Below are 15,443 nucleotides of genomic sequence, written 5' to 3'. Positions count from 1 at the left end.
TACATTTACAGTTTATGTTGCTAGGCTTACTGTTAGGGTTATGTGCTTTTGGATCATTGTCAACCAGCTATCAAGCCACCCTGATTTAAGTAATAGTTTACAGTAGGGTTTGAATTTCGGGGTAGAGATGAGGTATAGATTATGTTTTTGAACAGGAATGATCCAGGATCAGCATAGATGTTGGCAAAATCACATACACAATTTTCATACATAGTAAAAAAATTTAAATGGTAGAAAATCAGATTGTTAAAAAGAAACATGTTCATTTAATTGTTACAAAATTTAGACAAAAGAATGCGACTGTCATGTATTTATGGATGTAAATCATCTTTATTTACAAAAACAGACAAAAAACTAAGGAAATAAAAAAAGAAACACATTGGAGGCCATGAGTGATTCATAAACTTCACTGGATCAGACAGTTTCAGCACCATTGTTTAAAAGTGAGCAACAAATAAAAGAAAGGTTATTACACAGTCAGTAGTCCATAAAGAAAATAAAAGACAGAAAAAGCCATTCTAAGTAGAATGGAATCTATGGAAGTGATATGATATATGATTGGTGTAATTACAGTTAAAATGATAATTTTTACGACAATTCATTACAGAGATAGAGGTGGTTTTCAAATAAATTGGTAGTTTAAGCTAGTATGTTTGAGGGGGAGGAGTGTAAGATAAAAATGTATCACACACACACACATACAGTACACACACACATACAGTGCACACACACACACACACACACACGCAGCTGATTGAGATCCAAAAGTTTACGTTCATATAATTATTAATCACCTGTTTCTAAATGGTCTGTCTCTAAAACTGAGGGGGCACATATCCCCCTGCCACCCCCACCCCCTAGTTGCTATGCCCCTGCACACACACACACACACACACACACACACACACACACACACACACACACACACACACACACACACACACACACACACATTGTTGCAGTTCACATAGCGCTTGCATTACAGTAAGTGTGCAAAACTACATAAAAAAACATTGATAAAGAAACAATCAGATATGTCGTGTTTTTGAAAAATCAAATGGCTTTTCTCATCTCATTCAAAACAAATACATTAGTTATCATGCAAATGTCAAAAAGACAATAAAATAGTGTGCTAAACATTTTAAAGCATGTATACTCATGTTGGATACCATCAATTAAGCAAATACATAAATACATTACAAAAACAATCCATTTTGTCAAATTTTGTTCAGTCTGTTTAAATGCAGTGTCGAATTGATTATTCTTACTACAATCTGCGAGAGTCATTGTGCAGTGTATCTTTATAGACACAGTACTCTGTCATTTAGCATTGCATATACCCACACAGTCTGTAGATATTGACTGATATTATTGGGATCTTTAAATGAGCTTTTTCAATAAGTCTTCTTTCTTTCCTGTGAGCACATACTTAAAAATTCAGACATTTTTTAAAAGTCAAACATTTGAATGTCAGTCCTTTCTTCTTTATTTTTCCTTCAAATTCTTACTTATTCTTGCTATTTACATTGGGTAAAGTAAAAACCCGGAGAAGGAGGAGTGGACAAATTGTCCTGCATAAAATCCAGCCGCCTGGTCAGATGGTAATTGTAAATAGACTGTGTCTCCTGGTTGTAAAGGAATCACAGCACTCCCAGATGCTTGATCAAGGAATCCCTTTTTGTACTCATCATATGTATACATAACCGGTTCTCCATTTCTGTAGAGCCCAACCCATACATTTGCACCCTTGCAGTGCACATGATATGCAAAATAGTAAACACCTGGGAGGTCACAGGTGAACACACCTGTCTGAGGGTTGTAATTCTGACGTCCATTGTACAATAGTTTGTCAAGCACTATTGGTGTGCCAACAGGAGGGAATGGTGCGGTGAGTTTGGCAGTGAAAGCAGGCATCTCCAGGCCGTTGGCACCCATCATATCACCCTCACCTGCATATTTCCCTTTCTTGTAGCCAGCTTTCACACCATCAAGGGCAGGACCCATTTCAGGAAGAACACCCATTAGATCAGGGGAAGGAGCGGGGCCTGGCGGTCCAGGAGGCCCTGGTGGACCTTGGATTCCTGGCTGACCTGGTGATCCATTTGGGCCTGGTGGACCTGGAGGACCAACTGGACCCTGGATTCCAGGGCTGCCTTCACCAGGTTGACCAGCTTGACCTGGTGGACCAACTTCTCCTTTTGGCCCGGGAGGTCCAGGTGGCCCAAGTAGTCCTCCTGGTCCTGCAAGTCCTGGAATGCCTGTGGGACCCCGTGGTCCTTCAGGACCAGGTGGACCAGTTTCTCCTTTAAGACCAGGTAGGCCAGATTGACCTGGGGGACCAGGTAGACCATTGCTGCCACCTTCTCCTTTGGGACCAATAGGTCCTTGCGGTCCTCTTGGCCCAGGTTCTCCATCTTCACCTGGTTGTCCTGGTTGGCCAGGAATTCCTGGAGGACCTGTTAGCCCAATAGGTCCTGGATCTCCCTTGGCACCTCCTGCACCTCCCTCTCCTTTAAGTCCAGGTGAACCAACTTCACCTGGTGCTCCTATTGGTCCTGAAGGGCCTGGAAGGCCAGTTTGACCAGGGGGACCCATCATGCCTGGTTGACCCATATGACCCTTTTCTCCTTTTGGTCCTTGAGGACCAGGAAGCCCTCCCATTCCTCTGTCACCCTTTGGGCCAGGATATCCAGGTTTTCCAAATCCAGGTAGCCCAGGTTTTCCAGGTAACCCTGGAGGTCCATGTAATCCTTTGTGGCCAGGTGTACCTGGCTGGCCCGGTAATCCTTTTTCTCCTGGACTTCCAATACCCGGTGCCCCTTGTGGACCCTGTGGGCCCTTTTCCCCAGGTGGACCCTCTGGGCCTGGCTCGCCAGGCTCTCCAGGTTTGCCTGGCACACCAGCTGGACCCGGTATGCCAGGAAGGCCAGTCTTACCCACCCCTGGCAATCCAGCTGGCCCTCGAAGTCCAGGTGGCCCAACTGGCCCTTTGGGTCCTTGTGGGCCCGGTAGTCCAATTCCTCTGTCTCCTTTAGGTCCAGGTAACCCTGGAAGACCAGGAAAACCTTTATGTCCTGGCTCTCCTTTATTCCCTGGCTGTCCTGGTAATCCTTGTCCACCAGGCTTTCCTATTCCTGGCAAGCCAGAGGGTCCTGGAGGGCCAGGGGGTCCAGCGATGCCTGGTTGTCCATCTTCACCTCTGGGTCCCTGTTCACCTGGTTGTCCAGGTTGCCCAGGATCTCCTGCTTTACCAGGCATACCTGACATTCCTGGCTTACCAATTCCAGGATATCCTGGAGGACCAGGAGGTCCTGGCTTTCCAGGAGGGCCTTGGATACCATTGCCTTGAGGCCCAGGAGGTCCTTGGGGCCCAGGAGGACCAACAGGCCCTTGAGCTCCAGGCTGACCTTGAACACCCTGCTCACCTCTGGGAATGGTCTCACCTATGCAAGAGACAAATTCAGGACAAGGTATAAAAATATATGTCATTAATGGAATTTAATGAAAACCAAATAAATTTACAAATTAGTAAAACAAATTTATAGGTAATAAATGTGTGCATTAGATACAGTAATGACTAAGTATATCCATACCTTGTTGTCCAATGTAAAATAATAACAAGCTAACAATATTAATGTATACTATATACAATGTGATAAGCGCTAATATATATAAGTGCTCATACCTTTGTTATCCTTGCCTTTGTTAAGGTGCATTGGTAGATCTTTTCTGTAGTGTGGATATGGCATGTGTGGCATTTCCTTTCCCATGCCCATGTGCATCTGTGGTAAGGGTTGATGTTGCTGAGGATGCGACTTGTGTGGATAATATCCACCTCCAAAAGCTAATGGCAAAAAAGTCAGTTGCACCAAAGCTACCAGGAAAGCAGCCATGGCCATGGCCTGTGAAAACAAAACAAAGAATTAAACAACCAATTAATAATCAGTAAGAAAATCTATTTATTATTTAATAAATAAAGTGATACATTGACAAGTGCCAATCAAAAAATTGACTGCTTATTAATAGCAAATCATGTAAATGAACCTCAATTTATCAAGGTTTAATACAAATAACTTACAACATTTAAATAAAGGACCTAAATGTAATGTACAGAACAATACTAACAGCTTCAATTAATTTTAATTACAGCACACTAAATCACATGATAAGAAATAAAAGTTACAACATTAAACTAGCAAAATGCTTATTGAGAGAATGTCATATGAGCACAGTGGTTGTGATTTTCTTTTTTCGCATTTACATTTAATCACATTTGTTGGTTACTTAAATTGACTGTAAAGGTTTAATTCAGTAACATGAGAAACAAAAGGTGAAGAATGCAATGACTACTGCTAAGGTATCAAGAAAATAAGTGTGTGTTGTAGGGTACAGTGGGATTTGAGAAAATCATGAATATTCATGAATTATGATGATTAATCTAAATTAATGTAATGAAAATGTCCAAACCTCGAAAACCAAGCAATTTAGCTTAAATTTTTGAATGTTGCTAAAAAACAGACTTCTATGAAAAACATTTATAATTCTTTACAAAATATATATTGAATTTGACTGAACAATATAACAATGAATTTGAGTGTTATCATCTCCTCATACCTACTTTAGATATCCCAATCGTCAATCCAAAAAATTATCTACACACTTAAATGAAATGTAACACTTAAACCTTTAAACTACCTTTCTTTTTACTAAAAGCATGTCAAAAACAGGAAGCAAGATGCCCTTTACTGGAATTTCACACTTCCAAAACTCTCCAGGGACGTTCTCAGTAACTAGAAAGAAATTTTCAGCAATTCACCTTTCACACTGCAGGAATCCCAGACAGCAAACAGTGCATTGTGCATGTGCATGTGTACATTGCTTTACTTTTACTCTTTTACTTTTTTTGATGTGGCTTGTCTTTTGTTAAATAACCAAATCCATGTTTTTTTTATACAGTACTTAATTAATTCATTCTACGGAACAAAAATACAGGCTATGAAGTAAATGAAGCAAGAATTGTATTAAGATGACGGAAATGACAGAGTTGACCTATGGCTTTTTCTCGGGCTGCTGAGAATCACACAGATATGCTATAGGCTTCTAAGCTTTCCACTCTTTGCAATGTAGAGATATATTTTCTGGCTGTAGACCAATCAGAACGTCATAAAAATATTTCACTTGATTTAGCATCATGTACTGCAATGCTAATAATAGCATCCACTACAAAACTAAAGCCTGTCAGCGGATTTGACAGCATTAATTAAATGTCATGGAAAAAGTCATAGAGTTTCATGTAATTTTAATATCTAAATTAGTTTTTAAATCAAATCACACATTCTCATATGTGACATTTTGTGAAATTTGTCAGTTCAGTCAGTCAGTTCGCAGAGATGTCATTTACTGATGAAAAATGTTAAATTCAGGGATCATACACTCCAAAAATTACATTTGCTATCATGGTGGGGATTTCAGTGAGTTAAAGTCATCTTAAAATTCTAGTGTTGAAAAAATGGGTCAATATAAAGACTAAAGCAGCTTTATATGAGCGTTTAGATTATAAATTATCTAATAGGGACGATGCAGGGGTCCCTTTATGTATCCCAGTGTGGGAAGACTTTTTTTTTATGTGACGATGCCTTCAAATACAATTTTACATTACTCACCAGGTACTTTTTATAATATTGTACTTTTGTCCTTAGTAACCACTGTATACATCCTGGCTTTACATTTAGTAGGCATACCAGTGATCATTTGTAATTTGTGTTTGTATTATTTTGTCATGAACCAAAATAGAACAATAAAAAACAGTGAATAAAAAAATTACATTTGCAGTTTGTTAAAACTATTTAATTAAAATCAGTTGAAACAACAAAATTCTTGAGTTTTTTTATACAAATTAATTGTTTTATGTTTAATCTACTTAAATTTGTAAAACAAAAAAATTGTTAATTTAATTCCTTCATGTAGTATCAACACAAAACTATTGTGTGGAACCCAACATTTCTTTTACAGTGTAGTCCAGTTACATCTTAAACACTTCAGACTTTTTAAATGACTTCATATTTCTACAATATGTCAAATGAAGTTTAATTTACCCACATTAAAATAGAGCAATCAGTATGTAAATCTTACAGGAAAATTTGTTTTATTATTAGTCAGGCATCACTGCAGTGACCAGAACAATTTATATAATAGCATAATATTGTTCATTCATTCATTCATTCATTCAATTATTTTCTTTTCGGTCAAGTCCCTTTATTAATCTGGTGTTGCCACAGCAGAATGAACCGCCAACTTATCCAGCACATGTTTTATGCAGCGGATGCCCTTCCAGCTGCAAACCATCTCTGGGAAACATCCATACACTCTCATACACTTTGGACAATTTAGCCTACCCAATTCACCTGTACCGCATGTCTTTGGGCTGTGGGGGAAACTGGAGCACCCAGAGAAAATCCAAACGAACACGGGGAGAACATGCAAACTCCACACAGAAATGCCCACTGACCCATCTGAGACTCAAACCAACAACCTTTTTGCTGTGAGGCGACAGCACTACCTACTGTGCCACTGCATTGCCCAGAATAATATTATACCACTTGATTTAAGATGAAATTACTCAGTGTCATTCAAAGGAAATCAGTATGGCTTTTAGAAAATGTATAATTTTATTCAGCAGTAGTTAGGCAAATTGATGAAAAAATGCCAATAAAAACATTTACAATGTTACATTTTGACACATTTATAAACTTCAAATAAATGTATGTCTGAATGTTCTATTCATCAAACAATACTGAAAGATATGTTGTCATATAAAAAATTGTTTTCGTTCATTCATGAATGAACCACCAACTTATCTAGCCCATGTTTTACACTGCGGATGCCCTTCCAGCTGCAACCCATGACTGGGAAACCGGAGCACCTGGAGAAAACCCATGCAAACATGGGAAGAACATGCAAACTCCACGCAACGCCAACTGACCCAGCCATGGCTAGAACCAGCAACCTTTTTGTTGTGAGGCGATTGTGCTACCCACTGCACCACCATGCTGCCCAAATAGTTTTCAACATTGATGGTAATAATAGATGTTTCATACACACCAAACAACATATTCAAACATTTTCTCAAATTTTTTTTTATCAAAATGCAGTAAAGTTGTTACAAATTTCAGCTTTACCACCACATAAATAAATATTTTAAAATAGAAAACAGCTATTTTAAATCGTGACACAATATTACTATGGCGACATGGTGGCTCGTGGTTAGCACCGTCACCTCACAGCAAGAAGGTTGCTGGTTTAAGTCCCGGTTTGGTCAGTTGGCATTTCTGTGTGGAGTTTACATGTTTTCCCCGTGTTTGTGAAAGCACTCCAGGTGGTCCGGTTTCCCCAACAGTCCAAAGACATGTGGTATAGGTGAACTGAATAAACTCAATTGGTCGTAGTGTATGTGTGTGAATGTGAAAGTGTATGTGGGTTTTCCAGTACAGGTTTGCAGCTGGAAGGACATCGCCTGTGTAAAACATATACTGGATACGTTGGCGGTTCATTCTGATTCCTGATGAATAAAGGTACTAAGGCAAAGGAAATTGAATGAATACTACCACACTGTAAAAAAATCCTGGTTGCCTTAAATTTTTATCCTGAATCAAATTATCCTTATGAGACTATTGAACTTATATATTGTGACTTATAACAGTTTGCGTAATTTATAAAATTAAGTTAGAACATGATTAACTCAGTTTATTAAGTTACAATGACCTAAAACATAAGCTGTCAGGACTAATTGATCACAGAATTTTTTACAGAGTACTTGTAATTATTATTTTTTTTGTCAAATGAATGCGTCTTTGGCAAACTGTAATACTATCATCGCCTTACACTACTATACAAAGCTCTTACATTTATAGTACTTTAATCTATCAGTTTAAGATTTGACAATAAGGATTACTTAGGTGGCTAAATTTATCCTAAACAGGACCTCTGACCCTAGTAAAAATGAAAGTCCTCCATGCTGTTTGTGAAATGCTCTCCTGGAATTTCAATGAATACATGAACGCCTCTGCAAATAAGTCTAGTTAAACACTCACATTCGGCCGCTCGCTGAGGAACCCAGATGGCCGACACAACTTAAAGCAATCCCTTCCTTGCTCTTGTCTGCTTATAGACCCTCATTCACCCTCGTCCTTTCTTTCGTTCGGTCTCTCACACCCTTTTTCTTCCATCTTTACAGAGCAGTGCATTGACAAAAGAAGCGCATAAATCATCAATGACAACACTTTTATTCGGGCTCTCGGTGGGAAGAGATGGAGGGGTGAATCCTAGTGCAAATCAAGGGAGGTTGTGATATAGTGACGTCAGTAGATTTCAGACTATCAGTTGAAGAAGTTGATTAATGTACAGTTAAAGTCCGAATTATTAGCCCCCCTCTGATTTTTTTTTTTTTTTAATTTCCCAAATGGTGTTTAACAGAGCGAGGACATTTTCACAGTATGTCTATTAATATGTTTTCCCTCTGGAGAAGCTCTTATTTGTTTTATTTCAGCAAAATGTTTCAAAAACCATTTTAAAGACAAAATTATTAGCCCCTTTAAGCTATATATTTTTTCTATAGTCCACAGAACAAACCATCGTTATACAATAACTTGCCTAAGTTCCCTAACCTGCCAAGTTAATTAGCCTAGTTAAGCCTTTAAATGTCACTTTAAGCTATATAGAAGTGTCTTGAAAAATATCTAGTCGAATATTATTTACTGTCATGATGGCAAAGATAAAATAAATCAATTAGAAATTGATTTATAAAACTATTATTACAAATGTGTTGAAAACAATATTCTTTCTATTAAACAGAAATTGGGAAAAAATAAACAGGGGCTAATAATTCTGACTATACTGTATATGTTGGTAAATAGTAAATAGAATTGTTTGTGGGTCATAGAATAGATGTTTCTCTTGTTTACATTTTGTATGTGATTTTATACACATAAAACGTATAATAAATTCAAGTGAAGGTATTAATTATGTAAATAAAATGATGGATGATAAAATAATGTTTCATTGTTAATAAGCATATTTATGTAAAAATGAAACAACATTCTGACCTGTACTTGATATATAAAATAACACATTTACAATGACAATTAATTACACTGTAAAAAGTGATTAGTTGACTCTACTTAAAAATGTGTTGTTTTTAAAAAGATTAGTTGACCTTACTTGAGTGAGAAAACTTGTTGTCTTGAACTGCACTCTAAAACAATGATTTTTGTTGCTTGTTCAAAGTACTTATTTAAAATGAGCTGAAACAACACAAACAACACAATTCTTGAGTTGTTTTCAAGACAACTTAATTGTTTTATGTTCAATCCACTTAAGTTTGTAAAAACAATAAAGCTAACAATCAATTTGTGTTGGGAGAACATAAAGGAATTGTGTGAAAGCCAGCTTTTTTTACAGTGTGTGTGCATAATTTAAAAAATGGGTTACGTTAACTTAACAGTTCTAAGCTAAAATGGGTTAACTTATTATTATTTTTATATAAAGTCAGCTTGACTTTTAAAGCAATGGGTTTACTCACTTTTTCAAGTAAAGTAACTAAGTCGTTTTTTGCAGTGCAGTGTAATTCTTCAGCGGTGAATGAATGTCATAAAATGATTCTTGATCTAAGTATGCTCAACATGGTTCTGTCTTCTGTAAATCGTAGTAAATATATTATTTTATTTGCTCAGAAAAAAAAAATAAATAAACAGGATACCTTCTACATCAGGAATAAAAGTAGCATTAAATCTGCTGCATTCAATTGTATACTCACTAATACTTAAAAAGACATTTAAATTGAATTAAACCCTTGTACATGAATTACCAATTTACTTTCTACATCTGAAATATAAGTACACTGTAAAATCCAAGAAGTTAAGGTAACTCGAAACTGATTGCTACAAACCATTTAGGTTCAAAAAGTAATCCTACTACATTTGAGTAAATGAAGCAATTTGAGCACAGTAAAACCCAATAAATGAAGAGAACTCAAACCTACAGAGTACTGTAAAACCCAATAAGTTAAGGCAACTCAAATCATTTGAGGAAACCGATTACAGCAAACCATTTGAGTTAAAAATTAATCTATATGAGTACTGTAAACTTACTTTATTTAAGTTGAAGTAAAAATATATTTAATTAACTCATTATCCTCAACACTGAGTTCAAAACTCTTTTCTGATGAGAAGAATTAACTTTCAATTTTGATTTAACTACACTCATTTCATTTGATAAAGTTGACTGTTGGGTTTTACAGTGTAGGATTAAATCTGCTGTATTACATATGTATAATCACTAATTCCTTAAAAACCCATTATAATTTACTTAAACCCTTATACATGAATTACTAAAAATTAAAATAACTTAAGAGGTATATGATGGCAAGTTTATATAAGAGATTAGAAATGAGCACAGTTATAAAAAGTTATTTGTTTTACAGCGCATGTTTCAATGTCAATGTCTTCTTTTATCTGTGTTCTGATGAGGCAGACAGCTTATTTTGTGCACTGGGAATCAGAGCTCCCAGCCCGTCTGTGAAATAAACAGGTCTCTCTTTTTTTTTGGATGTACAACAGGGTCTTCATTCTCTCTGAGCATCTGTTGGGTCATTTAGAAGCATTTTAACAGCTGAGTGTTAATAAGAGTGAGAAACACAGCGAGGATCTGCTAGCCTCAAACTGCATGTGTGTGTGTGGGGAGAGAGAGAGAGAGAGAGAGAGAGAGAGAGAGAGTGAGAGAGAGAGAGAGAGAGAGAGAGAGAGAGAGAGAATTAAAATAATTAGAAAGATGGAAAGAATCTGTCTATCTATCCACTGTATCTATTTTTATTTGGATTGACTGTTCCAGGAAGAATCTTTAGCATCTATTGTAGTAAAAAAATATTATACTTTATATATTACTGGAACATATTGTTATTCTGAGAATGTATGGTTCTTGGTGAAACTGTTCATCCATACATCCATTCGTCCATTCGTCCATCCATTCATCCATCCATTCGTCCATCCATTCGTCCATCCATTCGTCCATCCATCCATCCATGCATCCATCCATCTGTCTAATTTAGAAGATTATTGTATTTCAAAATGCTCAGCTATATTGAAACATTCAGTTTCACTTGTTATGAGATTCTTCATTATGCTGGATTGTTTTGATATTCTATTAAGCTGTTTTAAATCCTTTAAAGTCCTACATTAGGTAGACAAAGTTATATTCCTTAAAGATTTAAGTCTTTTACTGATTACAGATTACATAATGTCAACTGTAGTGAACAACATTCTGTTTTTCGTTTTATGTAAAATATTCTGACTATTTTTTTATTGCTTTAAGATGACTTTTCACCTGGGTTTAAATATATTTAATTATTTAAATTGTTGTTTTTGAAAGAATTGCAGTGAGATTTGAGTTGATAATAATTTGTTCAGTTCAAAAAAATTTATATATAAAAATATATTATTTATTAATATATCTATTCTAAAAAAATAAATCTAAATGTCAATTTGACAACTGGCTGAATTAATTGAGCCATGAACATGTAAATCTGTGATCAAATTCTTTAAACATTTCTCTAAAACTTTTTATTTTCTCTAGGGTACTGCATTTTGAACCCCAAAGACCTTCAGTAGACAAAAACTATTGAATGAATACATATCACTAAGCATTAAAACAGCAATGACATTCCACATTAATTCAGGCTTTAAAGTTTGTCCAGCCTTCCAGAATGGACAGTTAGTAAAAATCAATGGAGATTATGAAGACATAGTTTTTCATAATCATAGTGATTTATCACAAGTGTAGTAAAATGCATACTTATTTGTTTTTGCTCTTTTTAATTTGAAAATCCTGTTGAAACTGGGATTGTTTTACATGACATTAACATGGCTATTCAATATTTGGTATACAGTAAAAACAAAATGATGAAAATTGTATATTATATTATAATTATATTATAACAAGTACTTTTTGGGATTTGACTGCTTGACACACATGCAAGAGCACTAAAAAAATGAAAGCAAGGAACATTTAAGAAAACCAACTAACCTAGCAAGTTCTTTGCATTGTCTTGTGTACTATAATATCCAAATGCTAGTGAGAAGAAGAGAAATAAAAAATATATATTAATATCAGTCTGCATATGCAGGGGCAGATTTAACCAGTAAGCAAGGTAAGCAGCCACTTAGGCCCCCAGGAAATCTAAGGGCCCCAAAAAATCTGAGGACCCCCAAATAAATACCTAGAAGTCAAGATTATACATAAAAAGTATATATAACATTGCTTCCTATCATATTTGCACGGTGAGGGTCTAAAAATGTTAATTTGAATGTAATTATTACATCTGCACAAATGTGCCCCCACTCTAAAACTTGGACCCTTACAGCAGCCAAATCAGAAAAGATTTAGTTTTAAAAATGAAATAGCTTATTTATTATTTTTAGTTAAATTCATTTAAAGATAGCAAATCAATTCAAAAGATTTACAAGATGCTTTACATGTTATTATTATCATTATTTTGCATTAAGATAAATGTAGAAAAGGAGATTGAGTAATATAAGAAAAGAAAACAGCAAAATATATAAAAAATAAAGTAGAAAAGGTGCATTTTAAAACTTTTGGGGCCCATGGCTGGAATTGCTAACAGAACCTTAAATCACTAAACCTGTCCCTGTGTATATGTGATGGACATTGGTTATGAAGGCTCATTTGAGAGCCTCTTAAGTAAAATACCCTCCTATTTACAAAAAGACCTGATCCGGAAGCAAATCACCCTTTTTTACGGAACATAGAAGTCCTCATCATGACAGAATTTAAGACACAACGCTACATCATTTTTAAATACCAATTCTGACAGGTCAGCACATTTAAGTGGTCTAACATTAGCTTATTAATGAAACTACTAACAGAAGCATGCTACAACTAAATAACCCAAATATGCCCGGTTGCTATTTGCTCATTTCCGCAACTCAAAAGTCTCACTTGCAAAGCTAAACTGATTGACTGACAGCCACACTGTTTATTTCCACACATGAATGTTAAAACAAAGACAGCCTGCCTTCACAAGTCTCGTCTCATTGTGCCTCTAATGGACGTCTGCTTTATATTCCTCTCACAACTTAGAGTTAAACTAACAGTTCACAATCAGATACACACTAGCTCAATCACACACGCATGCAAAGACACCATATGGTCGCCACCAGGAGGGGGAGCTAACACTTTATCACAGAAAATTGCCCACAAAACTTCTTTAAGCAGAAGTATGCATCAGAAAATCTGAATATACTCTAAAGTTTTCTGTATACACATTCATAAATGCACAACATAAACCCCTCATAAATAATCAAACATGCTAAACATTGCCTTACACACACACACACACATACACACACATGGCAATTTCTGTTCATTCATCACTCCCACTTGCAGACACTCAGATAAGAAACCCACAAACATTGTGATGAATGAAATGATAAAGTGTATTAAAGTGTATCTCCTTACCTTTCCTCTGAACGGCCGTAGGAGAAGATAATCTCAAGGATTGGTGGGCTCACTCTCAGAAAGACCCCGAAAACACACACCTTGACCGACTGACCAATGCAAACTGGACATAAACAGGCAGAAGACTCCTGACGACCACCTTTTATCCACAGCAGGGCGGAGCCAGAGAGCAAGGGAGGGAGAACACAGGCATGCACACACTCACAGAGAGAAAGAGAGAGAGAGAGACTAGCACAGCATATAGAAGAACATTCAACAGTATAAAGGTACAGTGTTTTCAGAGTGGATACGATACCAAGATTTGTTTGATTTTCCAAACCACTGTCTAGTGATGGCAGTTGTGGTACAAGATGTCTAAGAGCTTTCCTGTTTACTGATTAGTCACCGTATTCTCAACTGAGGTAGAACTGCACTGTTAGGGTCACAGCTGGAATTTTATAAGATCAATGACGCAAAATGTGAAAAAAACATTCCTCTTAGGGAAAGTTTGCGTGTATTGGCCAAAATAATCCACAAAAATGAACTGAAGTTTTTTCTTACTGAAGTTGTTTATTACTGTTCTATAATATAAAATATAGTACAATGTAATATAAAATAATGTAATATAATAAAATAAAATATAATATAATATATTGTAATGTAATGTAATATAATATAATATAATATAATATAATGTAATGTAATGTAATATAATATAATATAATATAATATATTGTAATGTAATGTAATGTAATATAATATAATATAATATAACATATTATAATATAATATAATATAATATAATATAATATAATATAATATAATATAATATAATATAATGTAATGTAATGTAATGTAATGTAATGTAATGTAATATAATATATTGTAATGTAATGTAATGTAATATTATATAATGTAATATAATATAATGTAATGTAATGTAATATAATATAATATAATATAATATAATATAATATAATATAATATAATATAATATACTATAATATAATATAATATCATAAAATCTAATCTAATATAATCTAATATACTATAATATAATACAATATAATATAATATAATATAATATAATATAATATAATATAATATAATATAATATAATATAATGTAATAAAATCTAAAATAATATAATGTAACGTAATGTAATATAATATAATATAATATAATACAATATATTATAAAATGTAATCTAATATAATATAATCTAATATAATATAATATAATATAATATAATATAATATAATATAATAATAAAATGAGTAAAAAATTAGGATTAAGAAGATTGGAAAAACTGCAATATTTTGGAATGTTATTGCAATTACCAACATTTGTCTGTGTTCATATCAGATGTATTTTACTTCTGTGGTGTTAAAGCTGAATTTAAGCATTGTTACTCCAGTCTTCAGTGTCAGAAATCCTTCCAATATGATGGTTTGATGCTCAAGAAACATTTCTGATTATAATCAATATTGATTTTTTATTTTGTGAAAACCGTGATATATCACAATTCAAAAATATCAGAAATGAGAAATGTTTTTCATTAAAAGTGCTTTTATTCATAAATGACACATTCAATTAATCAAAAGTAAGTATAAAAAATTATTCCAAATAAATGCTGTTAAATGCAGTTTGACATGTCTGTTCATAAAATAATTTAAAGAATCATTACTGATGATCGAGCAGTAATTAAATCTGTCCTAAAACAGAGAAGCAAATAGTTATATTAGAATCATTTCTGAAGGATCATGTGACTCTGGAGCATGTATAAATAAAGCTCAAAGTTTTGCTCTGAATGACAAGAATTAAAAATTTTAAAGTATAAAGTATTTATGAAACAGCTATTTTCAATTGAAATATCTTTTCTGAATTGACATAAACTTGTTTAAATTGTATTTTTGATCAAATAAATGCACCCTTGG

The 15,443-nt window shown here is 34.5% G+C and overlaps 1 protein-coding gene across 1 annotated transcript; it reads right to left on the bottom strand.

The window, feature by feature from the left end:
* Positions 1-1,520: 1,520 nt before the first annotated feature.
* On the bottom strand, positions 1,521-13,561 carry col8a1a (collagen, type VIII, alpha 1a). Its single transcript, NM_001142374.1, is given in 3 exon segments — positions 1,521-3,443; positions 3,686-3,902; positions 13,528-13,561. Coding segments are annotated over 2 exon segments (2,136 nt in total). The 5' UTR covers positions 3,900-3,902; positions 13,528-13,561; the 3' UTR covers position 1,521.
* Between the last annotated feature and the right edge of the window lie 1,882 nt (positions 13,562-15,443).

This window comes from Danio rerio, chromosome 9 (genome assembly GCF_049306965.1).
Source record: "Danio rerio strain Tuebingen ecotype United States chromosome 9, GRCz12tu, whole genome shotgun sequence".
Taxonomy (NCBI): domain Eukaryota; kingdom Metazoa; phylum Chordata; class Actinopteri; order Cypriniformes; family Danionidae; genus Danio; species Danio rerio.
The sequence above is the reverse complement of the archived record's forward strand: the minus strand, read 5'-3'. Positions and strand labels throughout refer to the sequence as shown.